At 41.7% G+C, this 21276-nt stretch overlaps 4 protein-coding genes and 1 non-coding gene across 10 annotated transcripts in view; 2 read left to right on the forward strand and 3 right to left on the reverse strand.

Moving 5' to 3' along the window:
- Positions 1-13: 13 nt before the first annotated feature.
- slc19a3a (solute carrier family 19 member 3a) lies at positions 14-3636 on the reverse strand. The gene is made up of 7 exons (XM_085795393.1): positions 3405-3636; positions 2045-2280; positions 1383-1929; positions 1087-1165; positions 667-859; positions 422-563; positions 14-337 (listed from the first exon to the last, which is right to left on the reverse strand). Exons 1-7 carry the CDS (start codon positions 3549-3551, stop codon positions 188-190), a joined length of 1494 nt encoding a protein of 497 aa, XP_085651519.1. The 5' UTR covers positions 3552-3636; the 3' UTR covers positions 14-187.
- A 153-nt stretch (positions 3637-3789) lies between these two features.
- On the reverse strand, positions 3790-7896 carry slc19a3b (solute carrier family 19 member 3b). Its single transcript, XM_085796674.1, has 8 exons — positions 7596-7896; positions 7220-7399; positions 6785-6950; positions 6265-6601; positions 5965-6116; positions 5065-5257; positions 4391-4532; positions 3790-4153 (listed from the first exon to the last, which is right to left on the reverse strand). Exons 1-8 carry the CDS (start codon positions 7743-7745, stop codon positions 4001-4003), a joined length of 1473 nt encoding a protein of 490 aa, XP_085652800.1. The 5' UTR covers positions 7746-7896; the 3' UTR covers positions 3790-4000.
- An 839-nt stretch (positions 7897-8735) lies between these two features.
- daw1 (dynein assembly factor with WDR repeat domains 1) lies at positions 8736-16396 on the forward strand. The gene is made up of 13 exons (XM_085795394.1): positions 8736-8833; positions 9045-9117; positions 9910-10054; positions 10816-10874; positions 10962-11084; positions 11189-11288; positions 11430-11537; positions 12119-12225; positions 12379-12481; positions 13032-13146; positions 13290-13366; positions 15683-15845; positions 16215-16396. Exons 1-13 carry the CDS (start codon positions 8794-8796, stop codon positions 16247-16249), a joined length of 1248 nt encoding a protein of 415 aa, XP_085651520.1. The 5' UTR covers positions 8736-8793; the 3' UTR covers positions 16250-16396.
- Positions 9638-9703, forward strand: LOC146975935 (small nucleolar RNA SNORD36). Its single transcript, XR_015037511.1, has one exon. It is a non-coding gene; the product is annotated as a small nucleolar RNA SNORD36 (small nucleolar RNA).
- Positions 16397-16904: 508 nt separating the features above from the next.
- The window catches only part of sphkap (SPHK1 interactor, AKAP domain containing), a 175587-nt gene continuing 171215 nt past the window's right edge, over positions 16905-21276 (reverse strand). For 2 of the 6 annotated variants that reach the window (XM_085795368.1, XM_085795370.1), the window contains exons 8-12: positions 21056-21217; positions 19979-20062; positions 19279-19328; positions 18290-18474; positions 16905-18085 (exon numbers count right to left, since the gene is read on the reverse strand). In XM_085795368.1, the coding sequence (XP_085651494.1) occupies positions 17927-18085; positions 18290-18474; positions 19279-19328; positions 19979-20062; positions 21056-21217 (640 nt within the window). In that variant the 3' untranslated portion in view covers positions 16905-17926. The remainder of the gene's footprint in view (positions 18086-18289; positions 18475-19278; positions 19329-19978; positions 20063-21055; positions 21218-21276) is intronic. The other 4 variants (XM_085795369.1, XM_085795371.1, XM_085795372.1 and 1 more) reach the window with 2 other exon arrangements.

Consider the following 21276-nt stretch of genomic DNA (forward strand, 5'->3'; position numbering starts at 1 on the left):
ACCAAACCATTCATTTATATGGATGTATGGAAATCTTGTATATTTGTTTTTGTATAAAAAAAAAAACCTCCGCATTTACATTCATGGTGTTGAAGTCAGTAATTTGGAGCTTGTTTTTGCTTTTAAACTGACACGTAGCTACAGTCGGGTGATTATCTTTGCTTGCAGGGTCACAGTCCTTTGTTTCTCAGAATCTGTGCTCATCAAGGACGAGAGATTCCTTTTTGTCTGGAGGAGTTGTCTCTTTTTCATATGTCCGCGCTTTCCAAATGGTAAACAGTCCACGAAGTGTAAACAGAACAGCGATGACTGAGAAGTAGCTGGCATATATGGTGAACTGAAAAAAAAAGAGCACATGGTTTAGTGATGCGCGGACTTAGAAACATTTCCTCTGCCCTCGTTTTCTGGTCAGGTGGCTCACCTGAGGGAGGATGGCCAGGCCCAGTCCTCTACTGTCAACCACAACCGAAGTGATAATTGTCTGTAGAACCAGAGCTCCAAAGTTGTTTGCTCCAAAGATAAGTGCATATCTTTCCATTGTCAGGTCAGCTGCAATTTGGTACCTAAGAAAGAGGACTTAGATGTGTTTTTTTTCCCTGTAATATTTGGTCTGAATGATGGGATAAAATATAAACCACCTTATTTAAGGTGACCTGAAATTCTTACATGGCTATTGTTATCAGCAGCATGTAGAGGCACTTGAAAATGACATAACTGGTATAGCAGACCCATATGTTGTTGATGAAGGTCATGAGGAAAAGTGCAGCTGCCCCGAGTGCAGAGAAACCCCCGAGGGCCAGCTCTCCCCACTTCTCCCATCTCACCTCAGTGAAGCCTATACTGTAAGCTGTAGCTGCACCTGTAAACACATCAGATTTGGATTATTGTGCTACAGATGAGAATTAGATGAGCAGTCAGAAAATGAGTGGGATGTCGAATAAGAGCTGTGATTAACCCTTTTTGTAAACAAATATTTACATTGAATATGGTGTATTAGTATGAGTCTTGCTAGTGGCCACAAAAACATCATTTCTATTTGGCCAAATTTCCTGTTTTCTGTGCTGGAAATTTGTATCTGTTGCTTACTCAATAGGTTGGACACTGCTTCCACGCCTCCATTGTAGATGCTGAAGTTCTGAGAAGGCTGCACATGCTCCCACAGCACCTGCAGGGTAATAGCATAGTGCACTTATTTGTGTTGGATTTTTTGCATTGGCTCATTGGATTTTCATTTGCAAAAGAATCAACTGTACACAGTTTGACCATAAAGGGCCGGTACAACTTGATCTGCTGGTGCTTTAGATTGGTGCAAAGCTTGTGGATTATATTTGCATTATAGTATAACCTTTATTTTCCATTGTTTATTCGCCTACACAACTGACCTGCACATAGTTGACTGTCTGGTTGTAGCCGCAGGTGGCCATGGCCCACCACAGAGACCAGTACAGCAGCTCTCTGGAGGAGTAGCACTGGCAAAAGTCCCTCCAGAGCTGGAGCAGAACTTGGCTGCAGCGCTCTGTACCAGCAGACTCCTCACGGTCCTCAGCCTCATGCAATTTGACAGCATTTTCCTCTGTTTTTCCATTTTTGTCCACCTTTTCATCTCTCATTTCTTCCAGAGAGGTCTTTGCTCTACTTGTGGGCTCTGTCACATCCACAGTGTCACTTCCATTACTCTTTGTTTCCTCTGTTGCTGTGTCTTTTGCATGTCTACGATGAAAGAACATGCTACGCTGTGGCATTGGCAGGAGGCAGGAAGTGAGGAGAGCGATGGCAGTGAGAACCAGAGTAAACACCAAGATGTTGTTGTAGGACAAGAGGTCGAAGCTGACGAGCAGCTGACCTAGAACAGAGCCCACTGTGTACCCCAGGAGCTGGATACTGCGGCTGTAGGAGGTGGCCTTCCGGTACCTTTTCAGATCTACCACACTGTAATAAATAACACATTCAAAAAGTCATATCTCTGCCAACAATGGAAAGTTTAGTTCCCTGACACATGGTAGTTCTAGTGCAATGCTTTGCCTTTTGACCTGCAGTACATGACCTGTAGATGTAGGAGAAATAGGCCACTTCGCTGGCTGTCACCACCCCATAGAAGAACTGCGTGGCCTGCATGGCTGGCACACTTTTGGTCCACAGAAGAATCACTGTGGTGATGAAGAGTGAAATACACTGGAACACCACCACTGGCTTGTAACGCAGCCAGTCCGTCAGCAGAAACACTGGCACCAGCACAGACAGGTAGGAGTATGTCCACACCGGGAAAATTTGATTATTGACCTAATGAGGAAGAGTGATAACTGTGACAACAGCCCTTGTATATGAGACTATATTGTTTTGTATTGCCATAGCAAGGTCCAATGATGAAGATCTGTTTTTATCCTTTTGAATGCAGAAAGTTCCTACTTGATTATGATTATATAATTTGCCTGAAACTAAATGTAGCCCCCGCCCCCTTCATTCTATGTAAAAACCAAGATATATGTTGAAATGATAGATCTTCAATAGAATATAGAAAATAAATGTAGGTGGTGAGCTTCTCTGAGCCACTTATCTGCCCTGGAACCATTTTTTAAGTCTTTAAATGTTTTTGCAGAGTTTGCATCTCACTGTAACTGCCATGAAACCCAATCTGATCTTCAAATGATGTAAGCCTGTGCATATTCTCATTTGTCCAGGTCATAGTATCTCAAAGGAACTAGCCTGGTCAGATGCGTACATGAACTGATGAAGCCTCTTGGATGAGAGGTGAAACGTCTTCCCAGACAAATAACTAAGTCCAGTTGCTTTCGATTTAACCTCCTTTGAGATACAAATGATGTAAACACTTTTATTCTTGTGTTACTTGTCCTTTAACTCCTCAACTCATGGCACAGTCTTTTACTGCAGATCACCTATGTGTCTGTTGGTGTGACATCACAGCTCACCTGAGAGCCTGCATTGCAAATCATCTGTACGTGTTGCCAGGCTGACAGCATTTTCAGAATAAAATGACATGACAGTAACTTTATTGCGGTAATAAAAGACGTATATGCTACAAACTCTGAAGGGATAGTAATTACAGTATTTCTTTAGTTAAGACATTTGAATAGAAAACAGTTGTTAGCCTGTAGCTGTTAGCGTGTAGGCCCAATGAGCTTTGTCAGCACCTAAACAAATCTAAATATGTAAGACATAAATTAATGTTGATTCAGTTTTAAATTCAATCATGCCTGGATTTGTACTCCCACTAACAAACCATTTTAATATGATTTACCAGCTTGTTTATTTTGTATTTATTTTGCATATTTCATATTGTCAATGTCAAAAATCACAAAACAAACTGAAATACTAAATTTTGTCATCATATTTGTCTGATTCATTATCTGCTTAACTAATGTTGGCATTTGTCTCTGCTCTTATACCTGCTCTGTTGTCAGATTCTTGTCCGGCCCTGTCAGGTATGGGATGAGGAAAGGCTCCAGGGGTTTAACAGTGCTGAAGAATCCATAGATGCACAGCAGAGTGGTGGGATACCTCCAGTCAGACCTCCACCTCTTAACTGCCTCCATCTTCTGCTGTTTTTCTACCTGTTTCAGGTGTGTATGTGTTCCCTGGTGTGCTACTCCTTCTGTCTTTCCACCTTGTGGGAAACTTCTAAGTGTTGAGCTTGGTTTGTCAATCAACAACCCGGTCAAAGAGCAACACAGTCTTGGTGATGGTCCAGCTCAAGCTCAGATACACTTGTAACAAATTAAACAGGCACAGGCAGATATCAGGACTTATATCCATACGTTATCAGTTACAATTGCAGCTTTATTGCACTTTTAATTGTGTTTACAAGATGTATAGATTATATGTCTGTCGTTTCATTGTCAATGAGCAGCATTTTTGAGGCAATAAAATGCTCAGTGTTGCACCTGTTACACAAAAATATTTTTTTCATTCCCTGTAAACAAAAGAAACAACCACCTGCTCTTTTTTTAGCGCTATTCAGACTACAACAGGTTGTTAAACTTGGTCAGAAACGTTCAGCAGCGACAACCTCTACGCTGGACTTTTGCTCCTCAGCCTCTATCTCCCTGGGTCCATGACGACTTACACAGGCGGTGTAAGTCCCTCGGATCAGAAAGAGCACCGAGATGGCAGTGTAGTAGCTGCCGTAGATGAGGAACTGCAGAGAAATGTCCAATTTCAGTCATGTTAATGCTCCATCTACATCCAACATGTCTGCATGCAGTAGTAAATTATAACCACCAGGTGTCACTTTGTCCTCACATTTAATTGTTTATTAGTTAGAAAGCTTAAGCTGATTCAGTGTGAATTTACCCCAATAGGCCTAGTCTTTTGTGTTAAATATAAATGCACTGCTGAAAACAGTATAGAGGTAAGATGTGTATATAAAACATACCTGTGTTTTAATGTCCAGTCCCAGTACAGCCTTATCAACTACAATGAGTGTTAAGATGGTCTGCAGTGACTGAGCCACAAACGTGTTGATCCCAAATGTCAAAGCATAGCACTCCATGGAGAGTTTAGATGCAATCTGAAATCTTACAGAAGAAAGCAAAATATAAAGTCTGAGAGAGCTCAAAATACACAGGCAGTGTTAAGGCATTGATGGTTCATCCAAAAAAATCAGTGAGCACTTGTATAGTTAATTGCTTTAAGTAAATGCCAAACAATTTCAGGTACTTTCTTAGATGAAGATGTCTTTCTTTATCCACTGTTGTGTATTTTTGTAAATTGAATATTTTAGGGCTTTGAATGAGGGGAATGAAAATGAATATTGAATGGTTCTTGGACAAAATGATTAACCAAATAATGAAGGAAAATAATGGAGAAAAGAACTAACAGATTAGTTGAAGCTGTAAAGCTCCTCTCCAAAAACCAGCCTTCTTTGTGAGTGAGTTTGTTTCACTGAGAGATCTTTGTAACAATGCCTCTTAAGAGTGGAGAAAGTTATTTCAGGATGTGTTGGCTACTGTTCCTCCATCTACAGAGAGGAACAAAATCAGAAAAAAAAAAGCTAATGTAAAGCCGTGGAATAATCGTTTGGTTGGAGAAATTCTCTGGTGAACTTACGTTGTGATGGTGATGAGAAGCATGTAGCAGGATTTGAATATGACATAACCAGCATAGCATGCCCAGATGCTGCTGGTGAGCGCCATCAGAAACACAGCACCCGCCCCTACAGCCGAGAACAGCCCTAAGGCCAGCTCTCCCCACACAGCCCAGGTCACCTTGATGTAGCCCACGGAGAAGGCTGCAGCAGCACCTGGACCGTGGAGGAGGAAAAAAAAAGAAGAGATTAAACTGTCATTCCAGTGGACCCCCCCATCCCCTCTGTTGTGCATCCTTGTTGTGACTCATCCATTAAGCCTAACAACAACATTTCTTCCCTTGATCACTGGCATAAAGGGGGATGTGGCCTCTATCAAAACGTAATGCGTGCACATGCCTTTGCCGGCCTCCTCAGCCGCCGCCTATTACGATGAACCACTTTCACCCGGCTCCTGGAATCAGCGATTATCAGAGAACCCATTACCTTCTAACTCTATCTCCTTAATTGAAGCAATTACTCTTCTTCTTCTCATGCTGAGCGAGGTTAGGAGTGAGCCAGCAGGACTATGGTGATGCTGTTTTCTTTGAAAATCAATACACATTTTCCATCCCCCATAACCAAGGATAGCACCATTGTTTTATTTTAATTGCAGGTTTTTATAGCTTTATGTGCCATCAGACATAGCAGATTTTAATAACACTGTTACATTTTATTTTGCTCTATATGATGCAGTTGCACCACAGCTCTCTGTTTCTCCTCTGTGCTAACTGAACTCCTGGTTCCTGATCTCAGTGTGGTGAAAGACACTGAACGTTATCCTGTTTCTATGGTCATGTTTTGGATGATAATATTATCAGTGATGTTGAATTAGACTGAACAGCTCAAGTCTCTTAACAGAGCCAGTGTATCACCAGTCTTACCTACAAGAGAACATGCTGCCTCTACGCCCCCATTGTAGATGGATGATGTAGCAGATGGTTCTATATGGTCCCACATCAGCTGGATGTAGTTGAAGACCTGCACATAGCCAGCTGTTGCCAGAGCCCACCACAACGACCAGTAGATTAAATATCTGCATTATGATAAAGATTATAATCATGTATGAATACATTAAAACAACACACTATAAATAATCATCTCCTTTGTTCATTTGTGGCAGTAAGATACATTAAAGGATGAAATAACTGCATACTCAGCAAAGCCAAACTCAAAGTGTATTGAAATTCAGAAAAAGGAAATGCCTGGAAGAGTATGACTCCCTGAAGCTTTGCCAAAGTAGATGGCCCGCCGTGACCACACTCTCCCTGCTGCACCAGCCAGGGCTGCCATTATGCTCCATTTTCTCGTTCCCTGAGTCAGCTCCATCCATATCCATCACTGCTTCCTCAGGCCTCTGTGCTCCCAGTGGTTCCACCTGCTGGGACTGCAAGTGCACAGCTGCAGCCTTTTTCCCTTTGAAGAACATGCTTCTCTGGGGCATGGGCAACCAGAAGGAGATGAGAAAAGCCATGCTTACAATCCCCAGAGTGATACAGTTGATGTAGTAGTAGTCCACTCCTGTTAATTAGAGTTCATACTCATACATCAGCTCTTATGGTTCTTCATGCAGTGCAGCTGTGTTCTATTAGCATTCATTATTGTTACACTGACGAGGCAGATTCAAAGTGAAGAAAATGTAGGCACCGTATAATACAATTATTATTTTTTAATTTATTGTGTATTCAGCCTTGAAAAACCTACCAGCAACAGAGACAAGCACTTGGCCCAGGCCAGCACCAAATGTATATCCAGCCAGCATGGCACTGCGCAGGTAACCAGTGGCTCTTTGGTAATTCTCAACTGGAATCACACTGTAAATGTAAGAAAAGTAGGCCACATCTGTGGAAGTCACCACAGCATAGTTGACCTGTGGATGGGAAACCGTTTTAAAGAGACCGTATAGCCTATAATATGATGAAGTCTCTTGTACCAGTTATGCATTACTGTACGAAGTGCAGCATATAAAGCTTGTCAACAGCATGATTACAATACATGTACTTTATTTTTATGTAAATAAGATATTTTGGTGTTAGGATACACTGCAACAAGTACAATTCTGAATTATATGGCAGTTGGCAGAAGAATATTATCAGTATTCAACTCCTTAAAAAAAAAGTTATGAGATTTTCAGCAGACCTGAAGGAAGATCATGGCATGGAGACCAGGGCCAAAGCAAAGCAGGACATAGTTGGTGACGAGAAATAGCCCCTGTACCATGATTAGGGGCTTATACCTCAGAAAGTCAGTCAGAAGGAAGACGGGGAAAAGGAAGGCCAGGTAGGAGTACGTCCAGATAGGGAACAGGTAGTTGGTCACCTATAAACAGTAAACAACAAGGAACAAGAATGCTGATATAGGGTCAATGATTTGTTTTCTTGTCCATGCTGTCACTAAATAGGAGTAGTCACTGATAAGGGTTCCTAATAAAAAAAAAACAACTGATAAAGACAGGCTGGATTGTGACTCTGTGTGCACATTTCATAAAAGGAATCTGTGTTTCTGCCGTCCTTACCACTTCTTCAGAGATGTTCTTTTGTGGTCCAATTAGGTAGGGTGTGAGGAAGGGCTCTGCTACTCTGCAGTTAGCAAAGAACCCATAGATGGACAGGACAGCGGTGGGAAAGGCCCAGCTGGATGACTTCATATTTGCCCAACAGCCCATGTTTCCACTCCAGCAGAATTTCTCTGAGACAGTTTTTCTTCTTTATTTCCCCTGGCCACCACGTCAATCAGACTACCTGTACAATCCCCTCAGCGCTGTGAGCTTCACTGAACACTATCATTACTCATCAGTAGCTAGAATATACACACATAATCTTTATGATCCACACGTGCCATTCACCCCGGTTCATGAGCGATAGACTTTGAGCTTGTAAACAATGAGATGGTTGAAATGTGGCGTAACTCGACTTTCTTCAGGTTTGGTTATCAGTATGAGTCTATGACAGATTATATCAGATGAGACAATTTAAAAGACTGAAATCAAACCTCTTGTCAGGCAGAGGCAGGAAAAAATGAGCCTGGAAATAAGACGGCTCCTTATTATCAAGAATTTGTTAGTCATAATTGAAACATGTATAATGTAACTGTGTGATTGTGTGTTTGTTTCAGGGTATGAACTCCCCAGGAACCCCCTCGATAACCTACGGTGGTACCACCATACAAGGACTAGAATAGGCATGACAAGAATAGGCATTCGCATTCAAATATTTATCTGAAATTGCTTGAAAATTGTGCATTTACCCTTTGAAATAAAATCTTCTGGTGAAGATTCCCCGGATCCCATATAAAGATCTTGGTTAAACCTTAGGCTATAAGTCCTATCAGCCTCTGCCAGTAACTAACATAGGGTGTTTCACCCATTTACATAGGCCTATGGTTTCACCCATAGGCTTAGTTAGTTAGTTAGGCTCATGGTTAGACACAAATTTGGGTCCAAACAATGTAGCCTACAACAAAACCCATAAACACACAAAAAGAAGAATGATACACACTTATTATCCCTTCCATCTCCCACCTGGCTTTCCAGCATTATAAAACAAGCTTGTAACATAACTAAAATCTTATTATCAGTGAGTGTGCAGGTTTTATCCAGGTTCCACCAACTTGAGTTCAAGCCGTCATTTATGCGCATGCGCTGTGAGTGCACGCGTGTATGTCGCCGTGGTAACCGTTTGTTGACAGGTGTTGTGAAGGAATATTATCACAAAATGAAGCTCAAGCGGTTCCTGCTCCGTTATTATCCTCCAGGTAACAAGCTTGGTTCATTTAGTTGTTTATTTCTGACGTTTATCTATGTTGGTTCCTCCTATGTGAATATGCCGCCGGCGTAGAGGACTGTTCGTCAACATCTTGCAGCAGCAGCTTAACTTTAGCTGCTCTAATGCTACACGGCCTTACTACCAACGAAACTGTTGTTGTTGTTGTTGCTGCTGCTGTAATTTCTTTTTTCTACTGTCAGGTATAATCCTCGAATATGAGACAGGAGGAGATGTGCATACCAGATCAATCGACCTTTTGGGTTTGACCACAGAGTGCGTGAGTTTTACCCTTAACCATCTTTGGAAGTAGCTATTGTTGCTTTTCATCTATTCCTTCATCTGCATACAGTTACGCAGCTAATTACCAAACTACACTACTAACCTAACGTTACACTGGAGAGAACATGAAAGGCCTAGCTACTAAATAATTTTGCTTTATGAAGTTACGTTGTGAATAGTACAGGTTATAGTTCTATAAGTTAGTAGTATAGTACTTTTTGGATGCTCTAGTCTTGTGACATTTTATAGATGAGTAAGTTGTTCTTGGTACCTCATTACAAGTCACATTCGTCCTTCTTGCATAAATTCATCAAAAGTTTTCTCTGGGCACTTGGTTTAATCTCCAGGAAAGCTTTTACACATACCTTCTAAAATGGGCAAGGCAAGGCAAATGTATTTGTATAGCAAACACCAGGGAATTCAAAGTGCTTTAGAGAGGCATAGAAATACATTAAATCAAAAACAGAAAAATACATTTAAAAGAAAAAGAAAGAAATAATAGCTATCAGAATGATTAAAGTGATGTACTTAATTTAGATAAAAGCTGTAGCAAATAATGACATTTTCAACCCTGATTAAAGAATTGACAGTTTGTGCAGACCTCAGGTGTGCAGGGAGTTCCACATATGAGGAGAATAATAACTGAATGCTGCTTCACTTTGTTCTGATTATATCAATCATTGTTCTGATTATTTTCCTAAATATTTTGTGTTATATTGTTTCATCACCAAAAGGCTAATTTGATGGTTAAAAAATGCATAAAACCTGCATTTTCCCACCATGCAGAACAAACCCAGATGAGCTGGTGGCAGAGATCAGGCAAACAGAGCCTCTGATCACAGAGGCCCGGGCCGCTCAGGTCAAACAGCTGATCGTCCGACTTCAGCAGAAACAGAGCCAGCAGGACCACCACAGGTTCTGTTTCCACAAGGTCAGAACAATGGACTCATTATTGGCCAGTGATAAAGTAGCCAACACCACTCTGCCCTCTAGATTCATTACAGTTTCTCCTTCTGGTTGAGCCAGTGCGTTGCTATTTATGTCCCAGGGTGTAAAATCCATGGTACCGTTTTGTTATAGATGGTTATTTGTCTTTTGTGTCAGCGCAGACTTTTTGGCACATCTATATTTTTGCATTACTGAGGGACTGAAACAAATGCTGTTAAGTGGTAGGCTGTGTTACTGCTTTCCACTCATGCAGTTAAAAAGACTTTGGATGATGACATTTTTGGCAAGAACAGCTAATTACAGCGGCATATACATTTTCATCTGTGGCATAGTGGGAGTTTGAGTTGTGAAATTAACAGTAACTTCTCCAAACAGGCACTAGAGAGCAGCAGTGTTTAGGTTACTATGTCTTACATTTGGAAGAAAGGTAACATGGTTATAAAAAAGCCTTATATGTTTTATGGAATACAGTATGCAAAGCTGCTTTGCTGATAAGAGGCCAGGGGTGGTTACATGGCTTTTTGCCTGTATCTAAAACTGGGTAGATTCTCAACTCTGAGCTCAGTGAGGGAAGAAAATCATTCCTCTGCTGGTAGCCCAGGAGGAAGATCTCTTCTCATTACATCAAAGTCTGATTAATTATATATGGATGGATATTACATGGGTAATCTTAAAGATGAATAAAAAGTTAATAACTGTATCACTTCAGAGGTTATATTTTATAATCTCTGGGCTTCTTTGCAGGATCTTAAGGCACACGTACTGCCACTGACAAACGTCGCCTTTGACAAATCCGGGTCGAGGTAGATTCACCTGGAACACACAAATGTCTGGCACTTTGGAGTTTTTGTTTATTGTATTGCTATTCACGCTTCTCTTTCCCTCTTCAGGTTTCTAACTGGAAGCTACGACAGGACATGCAGAGTTTGGGACACGGCCTCAGGCACTGAGCTGCACACGCTAGTGGGTCACAGAAATGTGGTGTATGCAGTTGCATTCAACAATCCCTATGGGTAATGAACACATACTTTATTTGTCATAGCCACAAGAGCGAGACAAGAGAGCTCCAGACATTTGCACGTTCTTCACCTATTTTTTTCCTCTTTATCAAACTTAGAGACAAGATTGCCACCGGCTCCTTCGATAAGACCTGCAAACTGTGGTGTGCTGAGACGGGCAAATGTTTTCACACCTTCCGAGGACACATGGCAGAGATAGTATGTACACCTGTCTGTTTTATCTTATATTCAAATACTATTTACTTAGATGGTATGTTTAGTGCTTGCAAATAAAAATCCTATTTGGCTTTGTGGAAGAGTCCAAAACCAGTAACGAAAAGAGAGCTTTGTACTGCGTAGGTGTGCTTGGCGTTCAACCCCCAGAGTACACTAGTGGCCACAGGCAGCATGGACGCCACTGCCAAGCTGTGGGATGTGGAGTCTGGAGAGGAAGTGGCCACTCTGGCTGTAAGTTGTCCTTTTTTTTTTTCTTATCCCAACGCCTCAGTGTCCCTCTTACTCCTTTTTTTCTGGTTTCATGGCTCAAAACCATTAATTATGTAGTGATTAACTTTTCATTTTCTTGTCAGAGTAATTATTGCCTAAATGAAGTGTTACTACCTCTGCTGACGGCTGGCATCTTTACCAGCTTGTATATGCACCCATGGTCTGATGGGAAATGTAACTGTAACTCTTCAATAAAGCCCTGATAACCCACCGCAAGGGGAGCAGCGAGTCCTCTTGATGTGCTGCTAACTGCACGTGGGTCCATGGCGTGACTGGTTGGTTGGCTGGCTCTCTCTTTGCAGCTCTCTCTGTTCTGTCAACATATCCTGCCATGAAGAATCAATCATACTGACAGCAGTCAATTGAGCAATGAATTCTGAAATACAAATTTTATTAACTTATTTATATCAATGTCTACCAGTAAGGCCAAGCTCTATGTTTATTTTAATAAATAATGCTGCCTTTTTGATATGCATTTTCATGCATAATGGGAGATATGAGGCAGTAGTGAGTAACAACTCTCTCTCTTTGATTCCACACAGGATCACACTGCAGAGGTCCTCTCTCTGTGCTTTAACACAGTGGGAAATCAACTCGTCACTGGCTCCTTTGACCACACTGCTGCTATATTCGACGTTTCTACAGCAAGGTCAGACGTCGTTGTCGCACTGTAACGCCTGTATTGATCTGTGCGTTGGTGCTCGACTATGAACATGTCATCACATATACTATACAGCACATGCATAACACCTATAAATTCTGCATACAGTGCTGTACTAAGCTGCTTTCTGTTTTTTCTCAGACGTGTCCACGCTCTGATCGGGCACAGGGGGGAAATCAGCAATGCTCAGTTCAACTGGGACTGTTCCCTCATAGCGACAAGCTCCATGGACAAAACCTGCAAGGTGAACTGTCCTCTACCCAAAGACTTGTAAAGCTGCACTTGTACTGTATGTGTATGTGTATGTGTGTGTTAACTCTTTGAAATACAGTTATGTTTTTCCAAAAAGCTTCCTTTTTTCTGCTGTATTATGGATTTATTGCCCATTGAAGTAGTTTCTGTGAGAGTGACAGTCATCCATTTAGCGTTTTAAACTATTGCATATCATCAGTATTTGAGATGGATGGCTCCTTTTGTCCTTCATATTCACTATCCTCTGTTTCCCACTTTCCATCTCTTCCGTCTTCCTGTGTCTAAGGTCTCCATCATTTCAAGGAGAAAAATGAATTCCTTAATTATGCCAAGATGAGTCATGCTCACAAGAAAGTATTATCCAATTCATTTTATTCCTCGAGGGGAGATGGTTAAAATATAGCCACTCACACAGCTAGTATGCAGTATGTTTGTTCACATGAATGTATGTGTGTTCCAGTTGTTTTTCATCCTACTGTATATATTTCCTGCCAGAGTGTGTGCGTGTAATGTCATTTTTCTTGTCACGTGTGTATTTGCAGTTGTGGGAGGCAGCCAGTGGCAAGTGTGTGGCCACTCTAGTGGGACACAAAGAAGAGGTTCTGGATGTGTGTTTTGATTTGAGTGGTCAACTCATTGCTACTGCCTCTGCTGATGGTGAGACATAAATATCTATTTACTATAACAACATTACAATTAAAGAAGAAACACAGTTTTTTTTCTGATGCCACAAGTCCTCACCATCACAATATTCTGGTTGTCTGTTGGTGTACACTAATGATTGTGCCTTTCTATGTCAGGTACTGGACGACTGTTCAGTGCAACCACACATCAGTGTCTCCTGACCCTGGAGGGCCACAACGGAGAAATCTCTAAGGTAAATCACTGGACACAAAACGGCCACTTAGACAGACAGACAGACAAAAGTTACATCATGCCAGCACAGAGACATAACAATGGGTCAATTTTTAGCTCACAGCAACTATGAAAATATCCCATAAAGTGCAATTGCAATTGTGTCTCTTTAAGTCACTGTCAAGAAAGAGCTGTGTGCTCACGTTTCAGCTTTAATTAGCCATACTCAGTGGAGGAGAAAGGAAAAAAAGAAAGCTCAGAGCTGAATCAGGACTTTGGCTCTCTACAGGCTGTTTTATCAGGATTATTTCTCATGGCCAGGAAATTGATAGGAAACATCAGAGGCCAGATTTTCTCCCTGCTAACCTTTCACATGAATAAACACAGCAGCAGAAAACACGATTTTACCCATTTATACTGCTCATTTTTGAAACTGTAATTAGAACATTCCCAATATTGAAATGATAGTATAACATTCAATGTTTAAATGCAAGTGTTATTTTAACTGACCATGGTGCAGAATCTGTTTTGAGATTGTTATGAATCATTAACGACTAGTCTCTGGCCACAGCCCTACTACTTGTGCTTGCCTCGTTATAGAGGGTAAAGTGTGATGCTGAAGTTGAGTCTGAATAGAGGTTATCAGCCTGATGACACTTCCGTTGATCCACCTAATTAAATCTCCAGGTTTCAAAGTAGATTTTCAGTGCTTTCTAGGTGCAGCTCCATGAGAGATGATAAATACCATGTATTTCATCTTTCAATACGACTGAGCATGGTTTCACCTAATGTTATTAGCCTTTGAACTTGAGAGCACCAAAAGCCATCAGATGTAATCACACATCCTCAAAAAGCCAAACAAACACATGCTTACATCAGGTTTTTGTGTGTGTGTTTGAACCTGCACTGATCTTGTTATCTAATGTGAATGATATTTCCCACTCACTCTATGCCAGGTTAGGTGCTGGGCATGAGTGTGTTTCCCCACATAGAGGAGGTTTTGTGTATTAGGGGCAGAGGAGGGAGCTACCTCTGTCTGTTTCCTGTAACACATCAGGCAGTCAATAATAAACAGGCTGGATGGGGGATGATTCCAGAGGATTATGACACTAATCTCTCCCTAACAGGACACTTCTCTCCTCCCCTCCATGCTTCTTAACCATCAACATGTTTTTTTCTTTTTTTGTTCTGAGTCTGCTGTTTTTTTCCCTCTTTCATTTTTATTCCAATTATGTCTCAATCTCTACCCTTGTTACTTCATCTTGCTGCCTCATCCTATTTTAAATCCCAGTAAGACGAATGCAGGATTTATCATGGAAGAGTCTAAAGATTGAATGCATGTTTTTGTGGAATCTATGTGGTATTTTCGTGTAAGGAAATCAAATACCTCTTGTTTTCAAATGTTTTATCCTTGCTGGTGCGAGCAGTCCCTCATATTTAAGAAGCTCCTCTGGCTCTTTATCACATTTTAATGAAATCATTGTCATGTATTATTTAGCCCTAAAACAGCTACAGCTTTATTTACATACTGTATGTTGGTTGATTTTTCTTTCTCTTAAATGTTTCAAACTGCACTGAACACAGACACAATTTAACAGGTCCAACTTGTACAATAACTTTAATTACGGTCTGTATGCAATAAAGCCTTTGTCATTTTGAAACCCATATTCAGGACATGAGGTCAGAATTAGCATGTAACTGAATGTAAGAATTGGGATACAGCTTCAGTTCCGTTTGTTACTAACTTGTTCCTCATGTTTTTCTCCTTTCATCCATTTCAATCTGTCTTCTTTCCATTTCTGTTCCTTTTAGCTTCCACTCATCTTCTCTCCCCCGGTCTTCTATCTTTGTCAGCTTCTTCTATTGTCACTTTCCATTTCCTGTCCGGGGATGCTCCTTGAAGCTCAGTTTAGAGTTTTAATAAAAACACACTTTACTTTCATGGCCATCTCGAGCCAGCTTTATTTAATCATCCCTTCCTCTACCTCACTGTGGGGATATAAAACCATTCACGAAACAATAAAGCCAGGCTCTAACATGATCAGCTTCAGTCATGATTTTCATAATATGCTACTGGAAAAAAAACTCCTGACTAAGTAGTGCCACGGTTGCCTCTATCCTCCTTACATATTTAAAGTTGAATGACCTGTGTGGAATAATACCACTGATATGGTAAAAGTCTGCTAAACTCACTCGTTTCCTTCCATGTCTTTGTCGTTTAAACCACATCTGGCCTCATATCTTATTCAGCGCTCTCTCTTCTCTCTGGCTCACTCTATCACTCATGTAGCACTGTCCTGTGTGAGAACAACTCTCCTGACTACAACTCTCTTGGTAGATCTCTTTCAACCCTCAGGGCAACAGGGTCCTGACTGCCAGTTCCGACAAGACAGCTCGTCTGTGGGACGCTCAGTCTGGTGTCTGCCTGCAAGTCCTGGAGGGACACACTGACGAGATCTTCTCCAGCGTCTTCAACTACGAGGGTGACACCATCATTACAGGTACGACACAGGCACACCGTGTCTGACAGCTACACATGCAGCTGACACCTATGCGCTGTTAAAATGTTGCCTCAAGCTGTGACTACACTTTTGTCAGCCCTCACAAATGCTCGTCTTGGCAGCACCTTCCTAACTGACGCCCACAGTCTTTCATGTACTCAAGTTATATATATTTCTTTATTTTCTTTAATTTTTTTTCTCCTTCTACTCTAACGTCTTAATATTACTATGCTCTTCTGTGTCTTATTCTGTTATTTCTTGTTACACTGATCTGAGGAGAATAAAACCACTTTGATTCTGATTCATGGAAAATGTTGCAGCTGTTTCCCTTTGTGCAAACCACCTGTTCATGTTTGTGCCCTCCTGCAGGGAGCAAGGATAACACATGTCGGATCTGGTACTGACCCTTCCTGTAACCCTTCAAATACATGGACACAACAATTATTGTGTGTTCCCATGTAGTGTATGACCTACTGTTTACCTTTGTCAGTGGTGATTACACACTGATACATCTGCAGTTGCTTTGAGGTACAGTAAAAATCTGGATCACAGCAGGTGTGTGAGTTTTTTTTTTTTTCTCAAATCTGTACTGTGCTAACTTGGTACTAGGCTCACTGTAGTGTTTCTTTTTCTATGGCATTTGTTTGTTTTTTTATGTTTGTTTTAATTCTTACACACATTTGAAACAGCTTTTGGAAATATTAGATAGCAATTTTGAGCTGGTCTCACTCACATGAGCATTACTCTAAAGGTTTAGCTTTGTTTCATCTTTATAACGCTGTGATCAGTAAGCTAAAGTAATAATATTTCTATCATAACATTTTCATCCTACTGCCTTGTGTCTTTCTGTGATGAAAGCTCAATACTGTGAATGAATGTTTATTCAGATGCTTCTTAGCAACTTCCCGACAGATCATATGGCTGTTGTTTTACAGCCTCACTGCATCTGTGACGTGCTTTTGGCAGGCAATACAGTGTAATACTAATGTGGATAAATGCACTAGCACGCAGTTTTTTCTTTCTATTGAATGTTAAGGAATGATTCCAAAGTGCTTGTACTTCACATCACATAAATTTATTGATGTCAAAAGATAAATACATTCATTTCTACTGTGACAGAGTTGACAGCTGAGTCGTGTGCTTTTTTTTTTTCCCAATGCTGATGTAACACTAGAGTACCACTAAGTAGAGAAATAAACGGACCAAATTCACATACAAATTCAACGTTACAAACCTTACTCTGCCTTTTTGACATAGTAAAAGCTAAAGAGAGCAGTCCACTACTCCAAGGTGCAGCAGTTCCAAATCTACAGTATGTACAGTACAGCTATCCAAAATAATCAGTTCTCAAGTAACATGAACAAGATGACATACTTACTCTGAACTGAATTTCAAGGTCACAACAGAGGTGGCATGTTGGCCAATGAACACAACAAAGATATGAACATTTTGCTTATGTTAAGCAAATGTGCACTTCTAAGTGAATAACAGAAGAGAGTGGGCTTTTTCTGGGCTTTCATTTCATCAGCCTCTTTTACAAAGTTGTTTTTTATACAAAAGTTTTTAGCATGTTGAGTTGCGGGGAGAATTGAACCTGATTTTCCTGTCTTCTATTGGTACTTAGTTTCACGTGTGTTCATTTGGAATAAATAAATAAACTCATAATTTAGTTGTGAGAATCTGTAAATAAATATATTTATATATAATCTAGAGCAGTTAAAACCTGCTGACTATAATCTCTTGAAGGTTAGTTCATTCCCCAAGAGGAACGTTCAACCTACAGTTTACTTTGCCTTGGTGTCTCACGCTAGAGAATCTGAAATCAAAACCGTACTTTTATTAAAGGGAGACTGGTCCAGTCATGGCTGCGAACAGACAAAAAGCACGACCTCCGCGAAACAAGGGCTGAGTAGTGTGAGTTTGTCAAGTATTCTGATCCCGTCGTGCTTTCAGCTTCAGCAGCACAGTTAGGCGACACTTGGTGTGATGACACAGGGTTAGGGCAAACAGTTAGGATATGCTTTCGAAGTGTGAGTGAGCGTGTAGGTTTTTGTTTGCAGGATGAGGAAGCTAAATCTGGTCTACAGGGTCTCCAAGAGCCAATCAAACAGGCTGGACAGAGACCTGCCATCCTGTTCCTCTTTCTCTTTCTCATGTAGCTTACAGAACTGCACCACAGCGCTGAACAAGTCGGCAATCCTCCACGCCTTCTGAGACATGAGGTGGACCACCCTCTGGAACTGATAGGACACACAGCGAATCAAACAATGAATACATGGACATTAACTTCAAATATGTGTAAATCTTTGCTGAAGAAATTACCAAAATGTTACATGAACAATTTACAATAAACAATATCAACAAGATAAATGGGAATTACCAGCATCTTAAGCCGTCTACTTTTCAGTTTTTTGTTTTTTTTTCATCTGACTTGCTGTGTCTACCTTTGAAATTCTCTTCTCTTTGGACTTCATAAAGTAGAGCGCAGGCAGGCCCAGCTCGGAGGCAGCGATCCACTGCAAGGCCACCCTCAGCTCCGTGTCGACGCACTCGGGCTCAAGGTCGCAGTTTATCACCAACAGCTCCCTGAGGTTACCGCCGCCGCCCGCTGTCCTCGCTGAGCCGCTCTCTGAAACATCAAAGATGATGAGACATACTCAACCTGCAACCTCCAAAAGTTGCACTTCTCTAAAATGACTGCTTAAGGGGCTGCTTCCAAAAGTGAGTGGATCCCTGTAGACTCCCATGTTAAAATGCCCAAACTTTACAGCAGGGATAAACGTGTCTACAGCTCAGTTAACAGGGCGAGGAATGCACAGCTTTGCAGCTTGTCATAAAAATAACTTCTGCACTCCTCAGAACCAAAGCCAGGCTCCTGTGTTTCACTTGTCACCTGTGGTTTGAAGTGAAGGGGGTCAGCCTGAAGCAACTCCCAAGCCCCCACCCTCCACCCCCCTCCCAGGCTCTCCGACTACAGTCTGGGAGCTGAGGCAGCAGCAGTGAACAGACGGCATCCCTGGATAACACACCTTGAATGTTAACTACGTTGCTCTCACCATCAAAGCAATGCAGGCCTGCAAAGACACTTTTGTGTTTTCTCCACTTGCCACAGCTTCACATACAGTCACACAGTACACTCAGCTTCACAACATAGAAATATCCTGAGCTCAGTTTTGCTTTCAGATTATGTTTGCTGGAATGTAAGTCAGTGCTGAGATGCTTCTGTAACTTTGGGCCCTCTTAAATTATTGATGATCATCTCTACTCAAGCACATCCTGGTTGAGAAATTAATCGCACAGACCCAGCACGTGCTGTCCTCTGAATCGCTCTAGAGCTCTTGGTGAGCAGAGGGATGTTAAAGCACAGGGAGGAGGTAAATAATTAACAGGTTGATAACATTGAGATGGCATTAGAATCCATCACTACACTTACCAAATACATTTTCCTTAGTTGCTGCCAGATGGCCCTTCTCTGTCTCCTCACTGTGAGGGGAGAAAAACACAGCATCACTTTAAACAACAGCTCAACATTTTGAGATGTATGTTTATTCACTTAATCTCAGTTAGATGAGAAAGTTGATCATTTTAGATATGCCCTATATAAAATATGATACTACTGACAACAGCTTGTTTGCTTTAGCTTATCATTAAGACTGAAAATGGGGAAATAGCAAGTCTGGCTCGGTGCAAAGGCAACACACTGCTTACTTGCATGTCTGAGATCAACTATTTCCCATGTTGCATCATGGTTGATTAATAAGTACAAAAACTGAAATCTAAAAAACAACACACTGTATTTTTATGGGGCTACTTCATCCAGGGTTATTCCCTGCCAATCTGAATGTGTTACTTGACAATTAAGATATATCTATATTATATAGAGAGAGAGATAATTAGAAATGTAGCAGACTGTGCCTTTAATGTCTGTAAACAGATCTTTATTCTCTGTGATAGAATGAAAACAGAATATGTAATTAGTGTGAGCCCAGCAGACTGTCACAGTCACATGTCACCTGACTGCTGTGCTCTGCATGAGGACATGAGAAAAAGCAATATACTGTACTTTCTGTCTTATTAAAAAAAAATGTGACACATTAATGAGAAATATTTCAGCACTGGTCTGTGACAGGTACCTGATTATTGTGCTCTGAGTGGGCACATCAGAGAAAGTATCTAGGTCTGCCAGGCCTAGGCTGGACCCGCTGCTGGTCCCGTTCCTGCAAACCAATAAAAAAAAAGAATAAGTGATAACTTCATATGCATGTCCTCTTGAGACGTATGACACTATCGTTGACTTGTTAAGAGAACGATAATCAGGTGCGGTGATGCAGGTCATGTTGTTTGTTAGCAGCTGCAGCAGAGTTGGACGCTCAAAGTGGGAGAGCTAGTGATTTTTGCCTGTCTGAGTGTGAGGATGGAAAGAGTTGGAGGCAGTTTAGGGGAGAGGAGAGGAGAGGTGGGAGGTTAGGGGGGTGCGCAGCCAGGCAGGGCTGGCGGCATCCATGCCCTCGTATCGCAACATGGATCAGCGATGAGGTGGAGTTAAATTAAGCAGGTAGATGGAGAGGTTGCAAGGAGCAGCAAGTGTTATGGTGGTGCAGACAGCTACCCTTGCAGCTGATTAAGCAACGAGCTGATACTTCATATCATTGCTACACTGAGCACATGGAGCCCTCCAACTTCCCTTTCCTCTCAAATCTACACAGCAAAGTCTTTACAGATTAATATAGTCAAACATGCAGTTTAAGACACTTAATCTTAAACAGTATTTGTAATAATTGTTGTAGCTATTTGTAATGTGGACAATTGTTTTGGCACCTGTTTGTAGTGTTTGTGGTGGAGTTAAAACAAATGAGAATTTGATGAAGCAGAAAATGGTGCAGCAAAATGCTCAGCGCTAGAGGGCTTTTGACGTGAGCAATCACAACCCTGTTCCACTGCAGCCCACTGCTGCAGGTTGTCGTGTGTGGGGTTGCAGGCGGCGCAGAGCCGAGCAGCGGCATGGCAGCTATGGAGAGGGCTTTTGTGGAGTGACATCTCTGCCATACACTACCTTTAGCAGGCGTGGATATTGCAGCAGCAGGGGAGGGGGTAAATTGGTGTTGGCACAGGAAGAGTGCAAAGTGTCAGTAGCGATGGGCCAATGAGAGTGGGGGTGAGGGTGACAGTGGCGGTGTTTGGAGCAGCATCAAGGAGCAACGGTTACTGACCCCTCGCTCAGCTGGATAAAACTACTGGTCTCCTCGTGGGGGTCTTCCTCTGGGCTTATATGGGACCAGCTCCCCATGCTCTCTTCACTGCTAGCGCTCATAGAACGCTTGTCCCTCTTCACTACTGCAGCCACCGCCACAGCTGGCCTGTCCCTCTCACTGCTGGGGGAAAGCAAACCGCAAGACGGTGGGAATGACCATCACATCGACTACTGTAGATG

This window comes from Trachurus japonicus, chromosome 13 (assembly GCF_045865225.1).
Source record: "Trachurus japonicus isolate A0001 chromosome 13, Traja_1.0".
Taxonomy (NCBI): domain Eukaryota; kingdom Metazoa; phylum Chordata; class Actinopteri; order Carangiformes; family Carangidae; genus Trachurus; species Trachurus japonicus.

Coding starts and splice junctions, on each gene's coding strand:
- slc19a3a (XM_085795393.1), bottom strand. CDS start 3,551: ATGGAGGCAGTTAAGAGGTGGAGGTCTGACTGGAGGTATCCCACCACT. Junction 860..1,086: donor AGCAGTGTCCAACCTATTGA/GTAAGCAACAGA, acceptor ATGTGTTTACAG/GTGCAGCTACAGCTTACAGT. Junction 338..421: donor GCCTGGCCATCCTCCCTCAG/GTGAGCCACCTG, acceptor TTTTTTTTTCAG/TTCACCATATATGCCAGCTA.
- daw1 (XM_085795394.1), top strand. CDS start 8,794: ATGAAGCTCAAGCGGTTCCTGCTCCGTTATTATCCTCCAG. Junction 8,834..9,044: donor GCTCCGTTATTATCCTCCAG/GTAACAAGCTTG, acceptor TTCTACTGTCAG/GTATAATCCTCGAATATGAG. Junction 11,538..12,118: donor AGGAAGTGGCCACTCTGGCT/GTAAGTTGTCCT, acceptor GATTCCACACAG/GATCACACTGCAGAGGTCCT.
- slc19a3b (XM_085796674.1), bottom strand. CDS start 7,745: ATGGGCTGTTGGGCAAATATGAAGTCATCCAGCTGGGCCTTTCCCACC. Junction 6,602..6,784: donor AGTGCTTGTCTCTGTTGCTG/GTAGGTTTTTCA, acceptor TCTAATTAACAG/GAGTGGACTACTACTACATC. Junction 6,117..6,264: donor CATTTCCTTTTTCTGAATTT/CAATACACTTTG, acceptor ATCATAATGCAG/ATATTTAATCTACTGGTCGT.